Source organism: Hemiscyllium ocellatum, chromosome 31 (assembly GCF_020745735.1).
Source record: "Hemiscyllium ocellatum isolate sHemOce1 chromosome 31, sHemOce1.pat.X.cur, whole genome shotgun sequence".
Classification (NCBI taxonomy): domain Eukaryota; kingdom Metazoa; phylum Chordata; class Chondrichthyes; order Orectolobiformes; family Hemiscylliidae; genus Hemiscyllium; species Hemiscyllium ocellatum.
The window spans coordinates 13,046,545-13,063,365 of record NC_083431.1 but is presented as its reverse complement, the minus strand read 5'-3'; the positions used below and the strand labels follow the sequence as shown (position 1 = coordinate 13,063,365).

The window sequence follows — 16,821 nt, the reverse complement described above, 5'->3', positions numbered from 1 at the left end:
GAGTAACATAAATAAATGCAAAACTTCGCTTTAATTATATAGCCACAAAACAGAAACCTAAAATCATTCACAAACTCTATTAAACATATATAACATATTTATTGAACATATAACCTTTAGTGCGTAGTGCCATACCACATAAATGGGTCAAAAGTATGGAAAGAAGGCAGTCACTTCCTGATGCTTTTACTGACCTTAATAATGTAAGTTCCTCAATTGCAGAAGGCAGTGATTTATGGGCAGTACATAATCAACAGAAACTTCCCACAACTATTAACCTCTAATTAACCTCAAGGCGTGCCTCTTTAAACCATCAACCCAGAGAGATTACCTGCGCAGTAGCATTAAAGGGACAGGCCAGGTTAAACACACTTCTCACAGTCATTAATCAGGACCAAGTGGCAAATAGTGAACAGTGTCATAGTGGGTGAGCTAGTTATTAATTTTTTTGATGCTGCACTTCGATAAACTCATCCTAATTTTAAGCATGCACATTCTCCCAAGTTAAAAATTATACATTTAATTCTCAGTAATCACAGGTCACAGAGTTGGGTCATCCCATAGCAGAACTGTTCCAAGTGATTCATTATTAAATGCTTACATCAGCAGTCATATTACTATCACACTGCACCATCTTAGCATAAACACTGACTTTCCATTTCAGATGATTTACAGCTCACATCAAACATTATGACTGATGGCAAACTTAGGATGCCAGAACAAACCTACAGATTCCAGTGAACTAATAAAGTTTATCTGGATGAGAGAAAAAGTTTCAACCAGACTATCCACTTTGCTCATGTCTTAATGTACAAACGCTCCAACTTGTGGCTTTAGCAGTAGACATGTTGTGGTCAGTTTGAGGCACAAACCTAACCTTGCGCTAGTTAGTACAATTCTAACCCCAAGTGACATTTGCTGAAAATGCACTTTACAGATGCTACATAGCTCATTTCAACTATCAAGTCCTATGTGTTCAAATACCCCAACAAGTATTCAATATTTAGGTTCAAGATTGTTTTTAAATCATCACAAATGAAGGCAATGAAGGACACTGCTAGGCAGCAAAGGAAGTTCAAGTTCTCGCTGCCTATCAACTCATTCACTCTTCCCACCTTCCCCTTTAAAAAAGGGAGAGAAAACAAAACAGTTACAAAAATATGAAGGAAGCAATTAGATTATTGTGAATAGCATGTATATCATTACATACTTAGGACATATACAGGAAATTTAGATGTCTGCAAATAAGTATTTTATTCAGACACTCTTTAGTACTTGAATGTCACTTAGGCTGACTGAATGCACATCAAAGCATTTGATCTGATCATAACTTGCAAATGCTGTAAACAAGACGGAAGCAGTGACTTGTTGCTTAAATATTAATACCAGTCTTTGGTTTAGATTTAACACCATCGACAGCCTGGAACAGAATAGGACTGACTGAGATCACACCAAAATTAAAATTAAATCTTAAACTGTTAGCCACAGCTCAATGGGTGGAACTATCACTTTTGAGAGAAGGTTGTGGTTTCAAGTTTGTAACTTGAGTGCAAGAACGGAGGCTGACATTGCAACGCAGTATGCGTGTTTCATTGGACTTGCTACCTTTCAGGTGAGACATTATTCCAAGGCTCACCTGTCTTCTAAGGTGGACAGTAAAGATTCTTTGGTCATATTTTAAATGGAAAAGCAGTGGAAGCCTCTCCAATGGTCTTGCTAACAACCAGCACCATGAAAACAGATAGTCTGTTGATGATCACATTGTTTTGTCTGGGATCTTCCTTGTGTACTAATTGGAAAGCATGTTTCCTACAATGTAGCAGTGACTACAATTCAAACATACTTTACTGTGTGTTAAAAGGTTTGAGACACTGAGGTTGTGAAGAATTCAATATAAATACAAATCTTCCAAAAAAAAAGGAACTTTATAAAAATTTAACAATCCTATGGCAACAGCTAACATGTCCCTGTCATCTAAGTAGCTATTAAAGCACTTTTTGTTTTTAGGCAAGTCCAAACTTATTAACACCACACAATGTCAATAGAAAATTATGCTGATAGCTTGCCCAATATGACACAGGATGTTGTGACTCAGTGTTAATTCAATAAGTTATGACTACCAATTACAAAATATTAATTTGAGTGAAGCAAATTGAACTATGAAATTGTCTGGAAATGCTATAAAGGAAGGAAGAACTATTATGTCAAATACAACAACCCTCTAATGCCAGCTTCGTTAGGATTCTTCTGCATTAATTGATCATCATCAATATGGCAATGTAAGTAAGCATTTCAACTTGGCCAAGCAATTTATCAGACCAGTACTATAACACAAGACATTACATTGTTTTCCACGTAATATAAACAGATGAGAAAAAAATAAACTTACTTGTATTATTTCTTTTCTTAGGTTTATGGTCCGGAACCAGTCACTTAGTCGGGGATATCTCTCAAGCTCGGATGTTCTCTCACTGGGTGGTACCTTGTGTTTGCACTGTAACTGCTTACTAATATATTTGACAAGTTTCACCTGAAAAAATGAAAAACGAGCTATCATTAGTCAGTACGAACCACCAATTAAATATTACAGCTGAAAATTTTTTGAACAATCCATTAACAATTGCAAATGTACACGACAATGGAGTATGGAATATCACAGTATATCGAAACAGAATGAGCATGATACCTATTTTTAAGTCTTTTTTGAAATATGTTAAAATGCAACTGTTGAAGTTTGAATTTCCTAAAGTGGTAACAATGGGAGAATTAGTCGGAAGAATAGGTTAGAACAATTATTTTCTAATTCCAGAGTGTTCAGCATTTTAATCTTTGGTTTCTGCTGTTTAGTGAAACAAGCTTGGTAATTTCAGCACAGTTCTTGATGGGTAAAAATTCATATTAGCAAAACTGCCCACTCTCAACTAATTATCAAATAATCTGAAACTTTAAAATTTTAAAAAGTTAACAAGTCAAACAAACATGTGACTATGAAGCAAAAATGGAGCACTCCACTAAAGAATGAAAATGGATGCTGGGGTAGAACAGTAAAAGTTTTAAGGCTGCATGTTACTCAAGTTATAAATGTCTTTACAATGTTTAAAGATAACAGATTCCAAACCATATGAAAAGAAAATTCTCCAACAACCACTTTTACATTAAAAAAAATGGAATTTAATGGATGCATAGTCTGGATTTTGCAGCAAGGTTAACTACTGGAACAACCAGACAGAATGCCCGATATCCATACATACAATGAAGCAAAGATATCAGGAATTTGGTCCCAGTTGTCCTGCTGAATCAGAAGTTGCATTTCAAGACCAATGCATTGTGAAATTCAGCATTCAAATGATGAGGGATCAGGAATATGGACCACTTAACCACAAGATAATCACCTACACCAGAAAAAAAATGTTAGGCATGACCATTCAATTTTTAAACAATGCGATAAGTTTCAATTATTGCCATAAAACCTCTCTGATCCTGAAATATGTACAAGTGTGGAGTATCATTCCTTCAACATTTAATTAGGCTGTGTTTATTATAAAAGCCACCACTACAGGACAGAGCAATGGCGCACACAGGTACAGACAGAGCTTGGCAGTAGAAAGAAGTTGGTTTGGCTGAAAAAAAATCTGATTTTCCAGAAGGTTCATCCCACATCTCAAATACTGCAAATACTAAATGAAAGAAGGCAACTTGACTGTTCATTTGCAACTGATCTCCGGTCAGGTTAACAGGTTTCTTTTCTCTGTTAACTGTGCGCAGGAGGGTCATTTTCCAACAGTAGGAAAACATGGCATAGCAAGCAGACATTCCAAGCCATGTGCACATGATGGAGAAGAAGATTGCGTCATGGTGAGTCACCAGCCCATTTCCTCATGTGTCAGTGGCCATTTTATCAGCCATTTGGAGTTACTGCTTTCTGAAACAACTCCAGAGGCTAGTATCCGTCACCAAGTCACCCTTAATTTACACTGAGTTCCCTCAGAGCCAGCTCTCTGAGTGAACAGATCCTCTGACACTCCTGTTCTTACATGTCAACCTGATTGGGGCTGTTAATGTAGCCCAATCAGGAAACACATTCTATGAGGTCCACCTGGCTGACTTCATTAAAATCACATTTTCATTAAATACTGGAAACGCTGAAAACGCTCCATTCGCTTTTTCCTTTATTCCTGTTATCTCTTTCTCAATCCCATGCTTCTTTCTACTTTGCTTTCTATACTGGGTTTAACATTGGTTTGAAGATATATCTCTCAATTTAAACTATGGATTCAGGGAGGATTTTTTGAATTTATCAGTTAAGGGAGACACTGCACTTGTTCAAACAAAATTCCCTCTCTAATAACCATAGATTGAACTGTAATTGTTTGTTGCAAATCCATGGGTATCTGGCATCATTTGTTTATCATTGACTACAAAATCCAGATCATTCTAACTAATAACTGTATGAAATTCTTTGATATTTTCAGACTTAATGTATATTGAAAACAAATAGCTCTGTAATCTATTCTTTAGTTAATATAGTTAGTGTCCTAGAAAGGTTGCAAAAAAATTGATTTTATTTTTAAAAATCTGAAAAATTAAACACGCACATGAAATATCTTAACTTTGTAACCACCAATCTAGTTGCACTAAGACTGTGTACTACCCATTCTGTTGTCTGCCTAGTCACTAAGCAGGCCATCATAAATTGTATATGTTCATGGATGCAAAATGCAGATTTACTCAATGATCGAGATAGATCTATTAGAGCTAATTGGAAATGGTTCTTGCTCTACTACAGAGAAAGGAGCTTGCTGTTTGATGAGGCTCTGGTAACTGGTAAAATACTTACTAATTTTTCATTTTAACATAGCATACAAACTGGTGGCATAGGGTCTGTGGCATAGTGGCAGTGTCCCTACCTCTGAACCAGAGGGCCAGGTTCAAGTCCTACCAGTTCCGGTCTTGTGTCACAATGAGACCAAACAGATGGATGAAAAATTGGTGGCAAAGTTAACATATATAAAAGGCAACATAATGATTTTTGTTTTAACTGTTCGCTTATGAATGCCAGTTCAGATGATATGTCAAGATTACAGCATGCAGGAACTTCTGGATATCATGGTGATCCAGGGCAAATACATTTCTAGTAAGTGTTTGAAGTTCAAGCAGGATCAGCACGGGGTTTATGAACCATAGACACCGTGATGCATCAGGGAGGGGAGAGTTACCTGCGTTCTTCATATCAGGAGATAAGCACACTTAAATGTAAGGTCTTCTGATTTGGTCAGGGACAGGAGGGTGTGACTGCACGTGAGAGAGGTAAAGGCACCCAGAGGATGGGAATGCCAGAATGTTAGACTCTGCAACTGTCTAATAGGCTTGAGGTTCTCTCAACCTGTTTGGATGAGAGAGTAAAGGTTGCAGGGTGGATGTGCAAACTGATCATGGCACTATCATATAGGAAGCCATCAAGTGGCAAAAGCAAAAAGGAATATTGTAGTAGGAGGTGATCGTATAGTGAAGGGGGCTGACATAATTCTCTGCAGTAGAGCAGGAGTCCAGGTGGACAAGTTGCCTGCCTAGTGCCAGTGTTCGGGATTTCTGCTCAGTGCTGAAAAGGAATTTGCAGAGGGAGAGGGGATGAACCAATGGTCATGGGTCCATGTAAGTATCAATGACATAGGTACAATTAAGAAAGAGGTTCTGCGTAGAGTATGAAGTGCTAAACCGAAAAGCAGAACATCAGTGGTTATAATCTTAGGATTATCAACTTAACCTCAAGTAAATTGGGTTAGGCTACTTCAATTTAAAGAGATGAATATATGGCTCAAAGTTTGGCGTGTGAGAAAAGGTTCCTGTTCATAGGCCACTGGTACCCATAGTGGGGAGAATGAGGGTTGTACTATATAACCAGAGAAGTAGACAGTTGAAAACGGAATAATCATGGGAGGCGATAATGTGGAAAGATGTAGCATATCAAGAATAGAAACAAGGTAAGAAAGTAAAATACTCAAATGGGAAATGAGGGTCAGAAAACAGCAAGAAGGGACACAGGTAGAAAACCTAGGAATCCACCAACAATTAAGACAAGAGCTATAAAGATAATAAAAAGATAAAGCAACAGACTCTGGCGTGCATAGAATTCAAAAAGTAAACAAATTGATTACACACATTGCAATAAATATCTATAATCTGATAGCCATTGCGGAGACAGGGATTTAGGAAGACAAGGATTGGGTCCTGAATATGGACATGTATATGACATTCAAGTAAAATAGGAAGCTAGGTAAAGGTAGAGGGGTAGCACCGATGACATATGGGCAGTAGTGACCTTCATTCAGAAACATGGGTTCAGGTGGAGATGTGAAATAAGAGGGGAAAGTCAGCATTACTGGGAGTGGTCTGCAGGCCCCAACACTAACCACAATGTGAGACAAAGAAAAAATACTGGATGCTTATGATAAAGGGATGGCAATAATCATGGTGACTTTAATCTACATATCAACTGGAAAATCAGCTTTGGCAGATAGCAGAGAACCAAGCAATTTCACTTGTAAACAACTTTTTGGTACTGATCTGCATATTGCAGGAACCCATAGCCACAGATTTCACATTAGATTCCAAACTCCTTGCCATGAAATTACACAGACATCCTAGTAAACCCCTGTTATTACAAACCATTCTCATTGCGTTTAAAATCTGGACTGCAAAAATGAAACAGCACAGTTCTTACAGTAAAAACAGATACTGAGAGTTTCTACAGGTTTCTAAAGGAAACACGTGTGTTGGTCTTTACAGAATGAGAATGGAGAGTTAATGACAGATAAAGAAATAGCAGATGAAATGAACAAATACTTTGCTTCTGTCCTCATTACAGAGGATATTAAAATCATTCAAATAATGACTGTTGATCAGGAGGAAGAAGGACATGAGTAATTTAGCAAAATTACAAATTATCATGGAAAAGGTACAAAGCAAACTGACGAAGCTGTGGATGACAAATCTCCAGATGCAGATGCACTTCATCCTTGGACCTTAAAAGAAGAAGTTGCTCATACAAAAGTGGATATATTGGTGTTAATTTTTCAAAACACCCTATATTAGGAAGTGATCCATCAGACAGGAAAGTAGCATAAACACTCATCTATTCAAGGGAGGAAGGCAGAAAACAGGATGCTATAAGCCAGTTTAATTGACATTTGTTGTGAGATGTTAGAATTGATCATTAGAGAAAATAGAGCAACACATTTAGAACTGAAAATGTGTTGCTGGTCAAAGCACAGCAGGTCAGGCAGCATCTCAGGAATAGAGAATTCGACGTTTCGAGCATAAGCCCTTCATCAGGAATAAGAGAGAGAGAGCCAAGCCGGCTAAGATAAAAGGTAGGGAGGAGGGACTAGGGGGAGGGGCGATGGAGGTGGGATAGGTGGAAGGAGGTCAAGGTGAGGGTGATAGGCCGGAGTGGGGTGGGGGCGGAGAGGTCAGGAAGAGGATTGCAGGTTAGGAGGGCGGTGCTGAGTTGAGGGAACCGACTGAGACAAGGTGGGGGGAGGGGAGTCCGTGTGGGATCAGTCGGTTCCTTAGGCAGGTGCTGAGGAAGGAGATGTGGCTGTGGTAACGGGTCTGTTTGAGAACGTGGCTGAAGAGCTTCTGTGCAGAGGAGATGACCTGGGGGGTGCAGTGAGAGAGGGACTCACTGAAATCCTTGTAGAGGGAGGAAGAGAGCTTCTTCAAGGAAGGCATCCTTGTAAGAGGATTCGCAGTAGGTTAAAATCTTCGAGTAAAAAATGAGGTCTGCAGATGCTGGAGATCACAGCTGAAAATGTGTTGCTGGTCAAAGCACAGCAGGTCAGGCAGCATCTCAGGAATAGAGAATTCGACGTTTCGAGCATAAGCCCTTCATCAGGAATAAGAGAGAGAGAGCCAAGCCGGCTAAGATAAAAGGTAGGGAGGAGGGACTAGGGGGAGGGGCGATGGAGGTGGGATAGGTGGAAGGAGGTCAAGGTGAGGGTGATAGGCCGGAGTGGGGTGGGGGCGGAGAGGTCAGGAAGAGGATTGCAGGTTAGGAGGGCGGTGCTGAGTTGAGGGAACCGACTGAGACAAGGTGGGGGGAGGGGAGTCCGTGTGGGATCAGTCGGTTCCTTAGGCAGGTGCTGAGGAAGGAGATGTGGCTGTGGTAACGGGTCTGTTTGAGAACGTGGCTGAAGAGCTTCTGTGCAGAGGAGATGACCTGGGGGGTGCAGTGAGAGAGGGACTCACTGAAATACCTGGGGGGTGCAGTGAGAGAGGGACTCACTGAAATACCTGGGGGTGCACATTTAGAAAACAAGGAAATTGGGAAGAGTCGGCATGGTTTTGTAAAAAGGAAATCATGTTAAATCATGCTAAACATTGTCCTATTGGCATGTGCAGGTTAGGTGGGTTGGCCATGGTTTAAAACAAAAACCCATGCTGGATTATAGAGATGGGGTGAGGATATGGGTCTTGGCAGGATGGTCTTCGGAGGGTCAGTGCAGACAAGATGGGTCAAATAGTTTCTTTCTGCATTTTAGGATTCCATTTAAAATTAAAAGTCATCCTTCAGGACAGAGATGAAGGGAGTTATTTTCTGAAGGTTGCACAATCGTGCAACTTGCCTCAGAAGGCAGTGGTGGCAAAATTATTGAATATTTTTGATTCTTATTTGGCAGAGGAAATCAAGGGTTACTATTGGTAAATAAGAATGTTGAATAGAAACACAAACAGATCAGTTATGATCTGAGTGAACAGCAGGGCAGGCTTAGGAAGCCAGTCTGTCTATATCTGCTTCTATTTAATTTGTTCATATTTTGCAAACCTTTACTTTATTATTAAGTTCAAGTCCCCAGCCCGCAAAAGCAAATACTCAAAGACAATTTGAAAATAAAATTATTTCAAAAGTAACAGAAGCAAATATGTAATTGTATTCATTTGAAATCACTGTGCAAACTAATATTATATTGAACTGTAAATATTAATAGTATATTTGACATTCAGTCATAGCAACATTTACCTTCAAGATTTCGAAAGTATAGTTTCACTTTCACATCTCATGTGTGAACATGCAAGCTAAGTGAAACCTTTCCAGACAACATTTAATACATGCCCCGTTGGGCTGATGCAGCATGAGTTCATGAAGGGCAGGTCAGGCTTGACAAATCTTTTGGAATTCTATGAAGACATTACAAGCAAAGTGGACAATGGGGACCCAGTGGATGTGGTGTATCCAAAAGGCCTTCGATAAAATGCCACACAGGAGGCTGCTGCATATGACAAGGATGCATGGCATTGGGGTAAAGTATTAGCATGGATAGAGGATTGGTTGACTAACAGAAAGCAAAGAGTGGGAATAAAGGAGTGTTATTCTGGCTGGCAATCAGTAACTAGTGGTGTGCCTCCAGGATCAGTGTTGGGACCGCAATTATTTATAATTTAAATAGTTGATTTTGAGTTGGAGACCACGTGTAAGGTGTCAAAGTTTTCAGATGACACCAAGATAAGTGGCAGAGCAAAGTGTGCAGAGGACTGTGAAACTTTGCAGAGGAACATAGATACATTGAGTGAGTGGGCAAAGGTCCAGCAAATGGAACATAATGTAAATAAATGTGATGTCATACATTTTGGTAGTAGTAATAGTTAACAGGATTATTACCTAAATGGTAAAAAGTTGCAACATGCTGCTCTGCAGAGGGATCTGGGTGTCCTTGTGCATGAATCACAGAAGGCTGTTCTGCAGATACAACAAGTAATTAGGGAGGCAAATGGAATGTTGTTCCTCATTGCTAAAGGGGTTGAGTTTAAAAGCAGAAAGACTATGTTGCAGCTGTATAAGGTGCTAGTGAGGCCACACCTGGAGTACTGTGTGCAGTTTTGGTCTCCTTACTTGAGAAAGGATATATGGCACTGGAGGGGGTGCAGAGGAGGTTCACTAGGTTGATTCCGGAGTTGAGGGGGTTGTCTTTTGAGGAGAGACTGAATAGATTGGGATTATATTCATTGGAATTCATGAGATTAAGGGGGATATGAAAGGAACATATAAAATTATGAAGGGAATAGATAAGATAGAAGCAGAGAGGATGTTTCCACTGGCTGGTGAAGCTTGGAAAAGAGGATACAGCTTCAAGATTAGAGGGATCAGATTTAGGACTGAATTGAGAAGGAACTTCTTCACCCAGAGGGTTGTTAATGTATGGACTTTCTTGCCCAGTGAAGTAGCTAACACTACTTCAGTAAATGTTTTTAAAATTAAGGTAATTCCTTTATTGTTCAATAAAAAGTAAGGGATTCGGTGAGAGTAAGGTAAATGGAGCCGAGTCCATGAAAAGATCAGGCATGATCTTATTGAATGGCAGAGTAGGCTTGAAGGAACAGATGGCCTACTCCTGCTCCAAGTTCTTATGTTCTTATTTGTCTATAAACAGCAAAATCATACAAAGATTTTACAAATTATGTGACAGTATCATTGGGGCACTTACTAAACTAGGATAGTTTTTATTCAATTCTGCATTCCACTGTTTTTAAAATCTGAGAATCAACCTCTAAACATGAGCAAACAACCAGGTCCGATCTATCTCTGGCCAGCTATAAAATGACATATGAGGATAACATAAACCAACTCACCTTCACTACATCATGGGTGAGATCAGAAAATCATGCTTTGTGGAATGGCCTTATGGTTAATTTATCAGATTGCAACATAAGACAACTACACAAACTTGTACTCTCAAATTTGAGAGTTTAAAAATTAACCAACATTTCATTAAAGAATGCTAATTCATAACTGGTTTTTATTATACTTGCTCTACTTAATATTTTTAATGAATCATTTGCTAAACCATAAGGCCTTTAAAAATAAATCAGATTAGTACATTTCAAAAATGCCACAGAAATTGCCACAAAGCAAGCTGACTTCTTGAATTGCTGGTGTTCTAGTGAAAGATTTTCATCTTTTAAGTCCTATTTGAACAGGCCCTTAAAAAGACTTCTATTCATACTGAGCACTTCCATAACCACCAGATGTTTCAATGCACATTACAGTCAATAAAATACATTTAGAAGTGTAGGCACCACTTATGTAAAAAATGCAGAATTAGATACTTAATTTCTAATTCTCCTTAGTACAACAATATACCAGGTAGGATTAAAATATCCAACACTGAGTTATTATTCGGCAGGACTGAACTATATTCATTTAAAATCCAAGGAAAGAACCAAGAGTTTGGCTCACCAATCTGCTGTGGAATCACCCCAACTTTGTCAACCCAAGGTATGTGGTTGAATGTGTCACTTAACAATTTCATACCATTAAGAGAGAAGCAATGTGAGTAAACATGCAGTATCAATGTGGGGAGGTGATGGCATAACGTTAATATCACTGAGACTAGTGATCCAAACCATCAGGGTAATATCCTGGTGTCATGGGATGGAATCCCACAATGGAATTTAATAAAATGTCTCACCAATTCAGGTTTAAAATCTGGAATTAAAAGCTATTGCAATAAAAACCCATCTGGTTCATTAATTTCCTTCAGGGAAGTAAACCTGCCATCCTTCTCTGGTCTGGCCTACATGTGACTCCAGCTCCACAGAAATGTCAAATGCTCTCTAGGCAATGAGAAAAAGATGCAAATCACTCATGCAAATACCCATAAGTAATTTTTGTAAAATTGATAAACAGAGACAAAAGCCAGAATCTTCCTCTCAGAGATGGTAAGAGTTGAAAAAGTTTGGATTTTCACTATATCAAAAAAAATGTAGTTTTCTGACAAGTTCAAAATCATATCATTAGTTTTTTTTTGAGAAACTATTTGCACACATTTGCATCTCAGTAACTGCACAATCTGCTGTAACAGTATTACAAGATCAGTCCAGGACGTCCTGTCAAGTCAATCTGAGGTCTAAGCCACAGTCCGTCCCATAGACAGTGGACAGTTCAAATCTGGGGATGGAACTTACTGCACTGGGTCACTGAGGGAATGGTGTCAGAGATGATGATAATTGGAGTAGGATGAGACTCAATAGCATATTGGAGAATGGGGGAATCTCTCAAAACATTCAAGAAGGTGAAGGTCATGTTGGTCTCTACATGGGGAGGATGTAGAATCAAGGGCAGAGGAACCTCCAAGAATTATGGATTTTGGGGATAAAATAGGCACATTGATGTTAATGTAAGAGAGGCTCAGCTGGACAGGGGCTGAAAGGACATCAGGGCCCGCAACACAAACAGAACAAGAATTGGGGTTAATTCTTGGATCATAGACGGAACCTGCAAATAATTCATACAAACACAAAATTGGAACCTCTCAATTTTGAAACAAAAATTAACCACACAAAAAGATGGAAACCAGCAGCTCCAAAGTGGGAAAAATAAGTAACTGGCCATTTCTCTGGGGGAGGAATTTAGGTTATTTTTTGAAGCATTGCAAAAAGCAATTACAATAATCATCCCTCATTGATTAAGCAAATATACCCATCTGGCTTCAATCCACAATCACCAACAATCTTACAGCCCTTGTGGCACATAGACAGTGCCCCTACCTCTCAGGCATGGACCCAGGATTGAGTCCCATATGCCCCACAGGCAGTTATAACATCTCTGAACAAGTTCATTAGAACATCTCTCATTAGCAATCTAACATGCTGCTGAAATCAAATTGTGCATTTCAACAGGTAGCTTCAATTCAATCTCCTGGATTGAAAATCAACAATTATAATCAGTGAGGCATAGAAAATATCAATAGAAAATTATTTGTAGAAATGATGGAAAGGTCTGACAAGGAATCAAACAAACTCACACTTTGAAAAGAGCAGATGAGTGTTTTATTCATAGCTTTCAATTGCACTCCAATTTTAAGTGTTAACTATACTTGCATGAAAAGTGACACTTTATTTTCTGTTCTGAGCATCACTGGCATTAAACCGATAGAAATAAAATAAGGCTACAAATGACAAACAACAGACAATAGGTGCAGGAGTAGGCCATTCTGCCCTTCGAGCCTGCACCACCATTCAATATGACCATGGCTGATCATCTTTAATCAATATCCTGTTCCTGCCTCATCTCCATAACCCTTGATTCCACAATCCTTGAGAGTTCTATCCAACTCTTTCTTAAATGAATCCAGAGACTGGGCCTCCACTGCCCTCTGGGGCAGAGCATTCCACACAGCCACCACTCTCTGGGTGAAGAAGTTTCTCCTCATCTCTGTCCTAAATGGTCTACCCCATATTTTTAAGCTGTGTCCTCTGATTCGGCACTCACCCATCAGCGGAAACATATTTCCTGCCTCCAGAGTGTCCAATCCTTTAATAAGCTAGTAAAGATCTGATGAACAGAAATTAAAATTGAATTGAACAAGAATAGATACCCTGCTTCCATTCCATTCTCCCATTTCATCATCTCACTTGTCCTGACAATCCTACTTTTCACAATAGCCCCACTTCTGACATGGCTTCCTTTTTTCTCAACAGAGGAATCCTCCATCCCCATTCAATCATGTCCAACTATTTCCCATGCTCTTTTCCTGAAACACAATAGAGTTCCCACTTTTTTCATTTTCCACCCTTCCAGCCCCTATATTCAAAAGAATCACACTAATCATTTCCATGAGCTCCAACATAATGCCAAACACTTCATCTTCTTCCCTACTTGTCAGTATTCTGAAGAGTCCATATTCTTCACAACTCCATCATATATTCCTCAATCACAGCCAATATTTTAGCCTCTTCCCAGGGAATTGCAGGAGGCATAACAACTTCCTCTTTATCTCCTTTCCTCTTATTGTTCAAATCTCCAAACATTCCTTTCAGGTGAATCAATAATGTATGTACCGCTGTCAGTTTACTATACTGTATTTGCTGCTCTCAATGCTTCACAATCTTTTCTACACTGGGAAGACCAAACAAAAAATGGGAAACCTCTTTGTGGAATCCTCCACTCAGTCTGTTAGAATAACCCCGACCTTTCAGTTTGCTTTTAATGTACAATGTCAGATCACTAACAAACATCAGACATACATTTGATGGTTCATTTACTAACTCTGCATACCTTTGTGAAGGTAGGGGATTCTCAGGGACAGTGCTCAGAAACAAAACCATTGTCAAGTGAAAAGGAAAGTATTTTCTGAAGTTACTGTCAATTTACAAGGTGGGAAAAATGTAAATAGTTTTTGGCTTTATTAACTCCAGGAATTAGAGGATCATTTAAAACACAAAAAATTCAGTTATTGACTTCCTCCCAATTAAAAAAAACAGTAAAATGCTTTAACAAGTCAGGATCGTCAGAATCATTATAGGTTTAAGCTCATTTTTAAAGAATTGATTGGGACAATGACTCTGTGCAATGCTGCTATGATGATAGCCCTCAGTCATCTCCAATTTAATTCAGATTGTGGGTTTTCATTTAACTGAACAATGACTTTTGTGAAGAATGTTTTCCAATGTGCAAAGACATTAGATGGCAGATTGACGAAGGGCTGCTCTTTCCTCAATTTCCCTTGGGCTTTTTTTCTCCTGGCGGGCTAGACTGATCTTGCTTTAACCATTTTCATGCCAGCGTGAATCATCTTTCACCACATTTTCCTGTCAGAAACATCATGCTCTTAAAGCAGATACCACATCTCTCTTGCATTAAATTTTAGGCAATAGTTATATGTTATAAATTACCATCAAAAAGGAATTTACCAAATTTCAGTATACCATTGGATTTTTTTGGCTAGACTTTAATCAACTACATGATACAAGTTATCAGCCCACTATAATTGTGCTTTTACTATCATTGCCCCTAGGCTCATTTTGTGCAGCCACATTTTCATAACTTGTTAAAGCAAACTAAGTGAAAGTGATTTGAAATTTCTGTATTTCTGATGCACTACATCCCCTGTCACAAACATACAATAAGTGTGTTATGAGTCTCACCTGCATAATTTTACCTCTTAATCCTTTTGCACACTCGACCATTTTTTCATGGCAATGACCAACTAAAAGTTTTGAATGGGATCAGCCAATGGCTGAGTTGGTAGATTTCTAACTTATGAGTCAGACATTTGTGTGGTTGAGCTCCAGATTCTTGAAGCCAATCGTGCTCCCAGTGCTAGTGAAGAGAGAACACTGCATTTAGAGGAACAATGCTGAGAGAGTGCGTTACTATTGGATGTGCCATTTTTTGGTTGAAGCATTAAGCCGAAGTCCCACCTATTCTCTTGGGTAGAAGTGAAAGAGCTTCAGTCACAATTTCAAAGAACAGCAGAATTTACGCCTGGGTTAACACCTATCTCTCAGTCAATATCACTTAATGGTAAAATAACATACTTTGCTTCTAATTAACAGCTCACACTCCCCCTCCCCATGGCGAAGATCAATAGCTTACCAAGTCAGAATTTCCAGGCACAAATATGTATATTAATATTTAGATATCAAAGGAATTTCAGGGCACATTATTTTACTCCTAATTACAGAGCTATAGTGCTATGGAACTATGGAAATTGCAATCTCTGATTACAAACATGTTTTTGGGTGAGCATTAACACAAAGCACCTGATGTTTTGAGGCTTTACTCCAAAATGCCTTGCAGTATACAGCCAGTTCAGTACAGTACTGAGAAGACATGCACAAATGTCTTTTATTGGAAATAATCCTTGTCCCAAAGTCTGACACAATTATGCTTCAAACTTAAATTCAATTAGAGCGAACGCAAATAGTTCTGATTATTTGATGTAATAATTTGATGTGCCTCAACTAATTTAATTTTGTGGCAGATTCTTCTAAAAATTAGTTTTGGACTCTGATGTATACTAATGAGGAAAGCCCAAACAAATTTATTTTTGGGGAAAAAAGCACTTTAAAATCAATAAAATGTGTGATTTGCGGGTAAGTACATAGAAATATAAATCAACAGCCTCATATTCTAGCATTTTTGTCTACCATTGCTTCAAAAACATTAGAATTTGGTGGCTTTAACTAAGTGATTTATATCAATAACCTGCGATAAACAATTTGGCTCAACTCCAGACAGTTTATTTTACAGCTTACTATTTTTAGGATCAGGTACCCTGTGTTTCAGACAGTCTTGGCTGGGGAACTTTCCATTCTAGTCCCCTGGGTATACAGATGGTACATAGTACTACCTGCTGCATCAAGAAAACAAGTGAGTGTCACTTTCAGAAAAATCCCCCAAAAGCCAATCTATAAAGAGATGTTGGAAAGACATTTAAAAAGCAGTATAAATATAGTGGGAAGGTAGGAAACGTTAATCGAAAAACCTTTGAAAAATAACTGTGGTTGCATTTTATGAAACAGTTAAAACGAACACTAAAGCATACATGGAAATCAAATCTTTGCAAAGGTAAGCTTAAATGATCAAGCTACTTTATCAACAGACTAAACCAGATGATTAGCCACATCAAATTTAATATAGAGAGAGTCATAGAGATGCTCAGCATGGAAACAAGACCCTTTGGTCCAACTCGTCCATGCCGATCAGATATCCCACCCCAATCTCGTATCATTTGCCCGGACTTGGCTCATATCCCTCTTAACCCTTCCTATTCGTATAGCCATCCAGATGCCTTTTAAATGTTGCAATTGTACTAGCCTCCACCACTTCCTTTGGCACCTCATTCCATATACACACCACCCTCTGCGTAAAAAAGTTGCCCCCTAGGTCCCTTTTTATATCTTTCCCCGCTCACCCTAAACATGTGTCCTCTAGGTCTGGACTCCCCCACCCCAGGGAAAAGATCTTATCTATTTATCCTGTCCATGCCCCTCATGATTTTATAAACCTCTATAAGGTCACCCCACAGCCTCCAATGCTCC

At 38.9% G+C, this 16,821-nt stretch overlaps 1 protein-coding gene across 11 annotated transcripts in view; it reads right to left on the bottom strand.

Moving 5' to 3' along the window:
• The window catches only part of LOC132830290 (kinase suppressor of Ras 1-like), a 205,434-nt gene that overhangs the window by 67,779 nt on the left and 120,834 nt on the right, over positions 1-16,821 (bottom strand). For all 11 annotated transcript variants that reach the window (XM_060847854.1, XM_060847856.1, XM_060847857.1 and 8 more), the window contains one exon: positions 2,390-2,530. In XM_060847854.1, the coding sequence (XP_060703837.1) occupies positions 2,390-2,530 (141 nt within the window). The remainder of the gene's footprint in view (positions 1-2,389; positions 2,531-16,821) is intronic.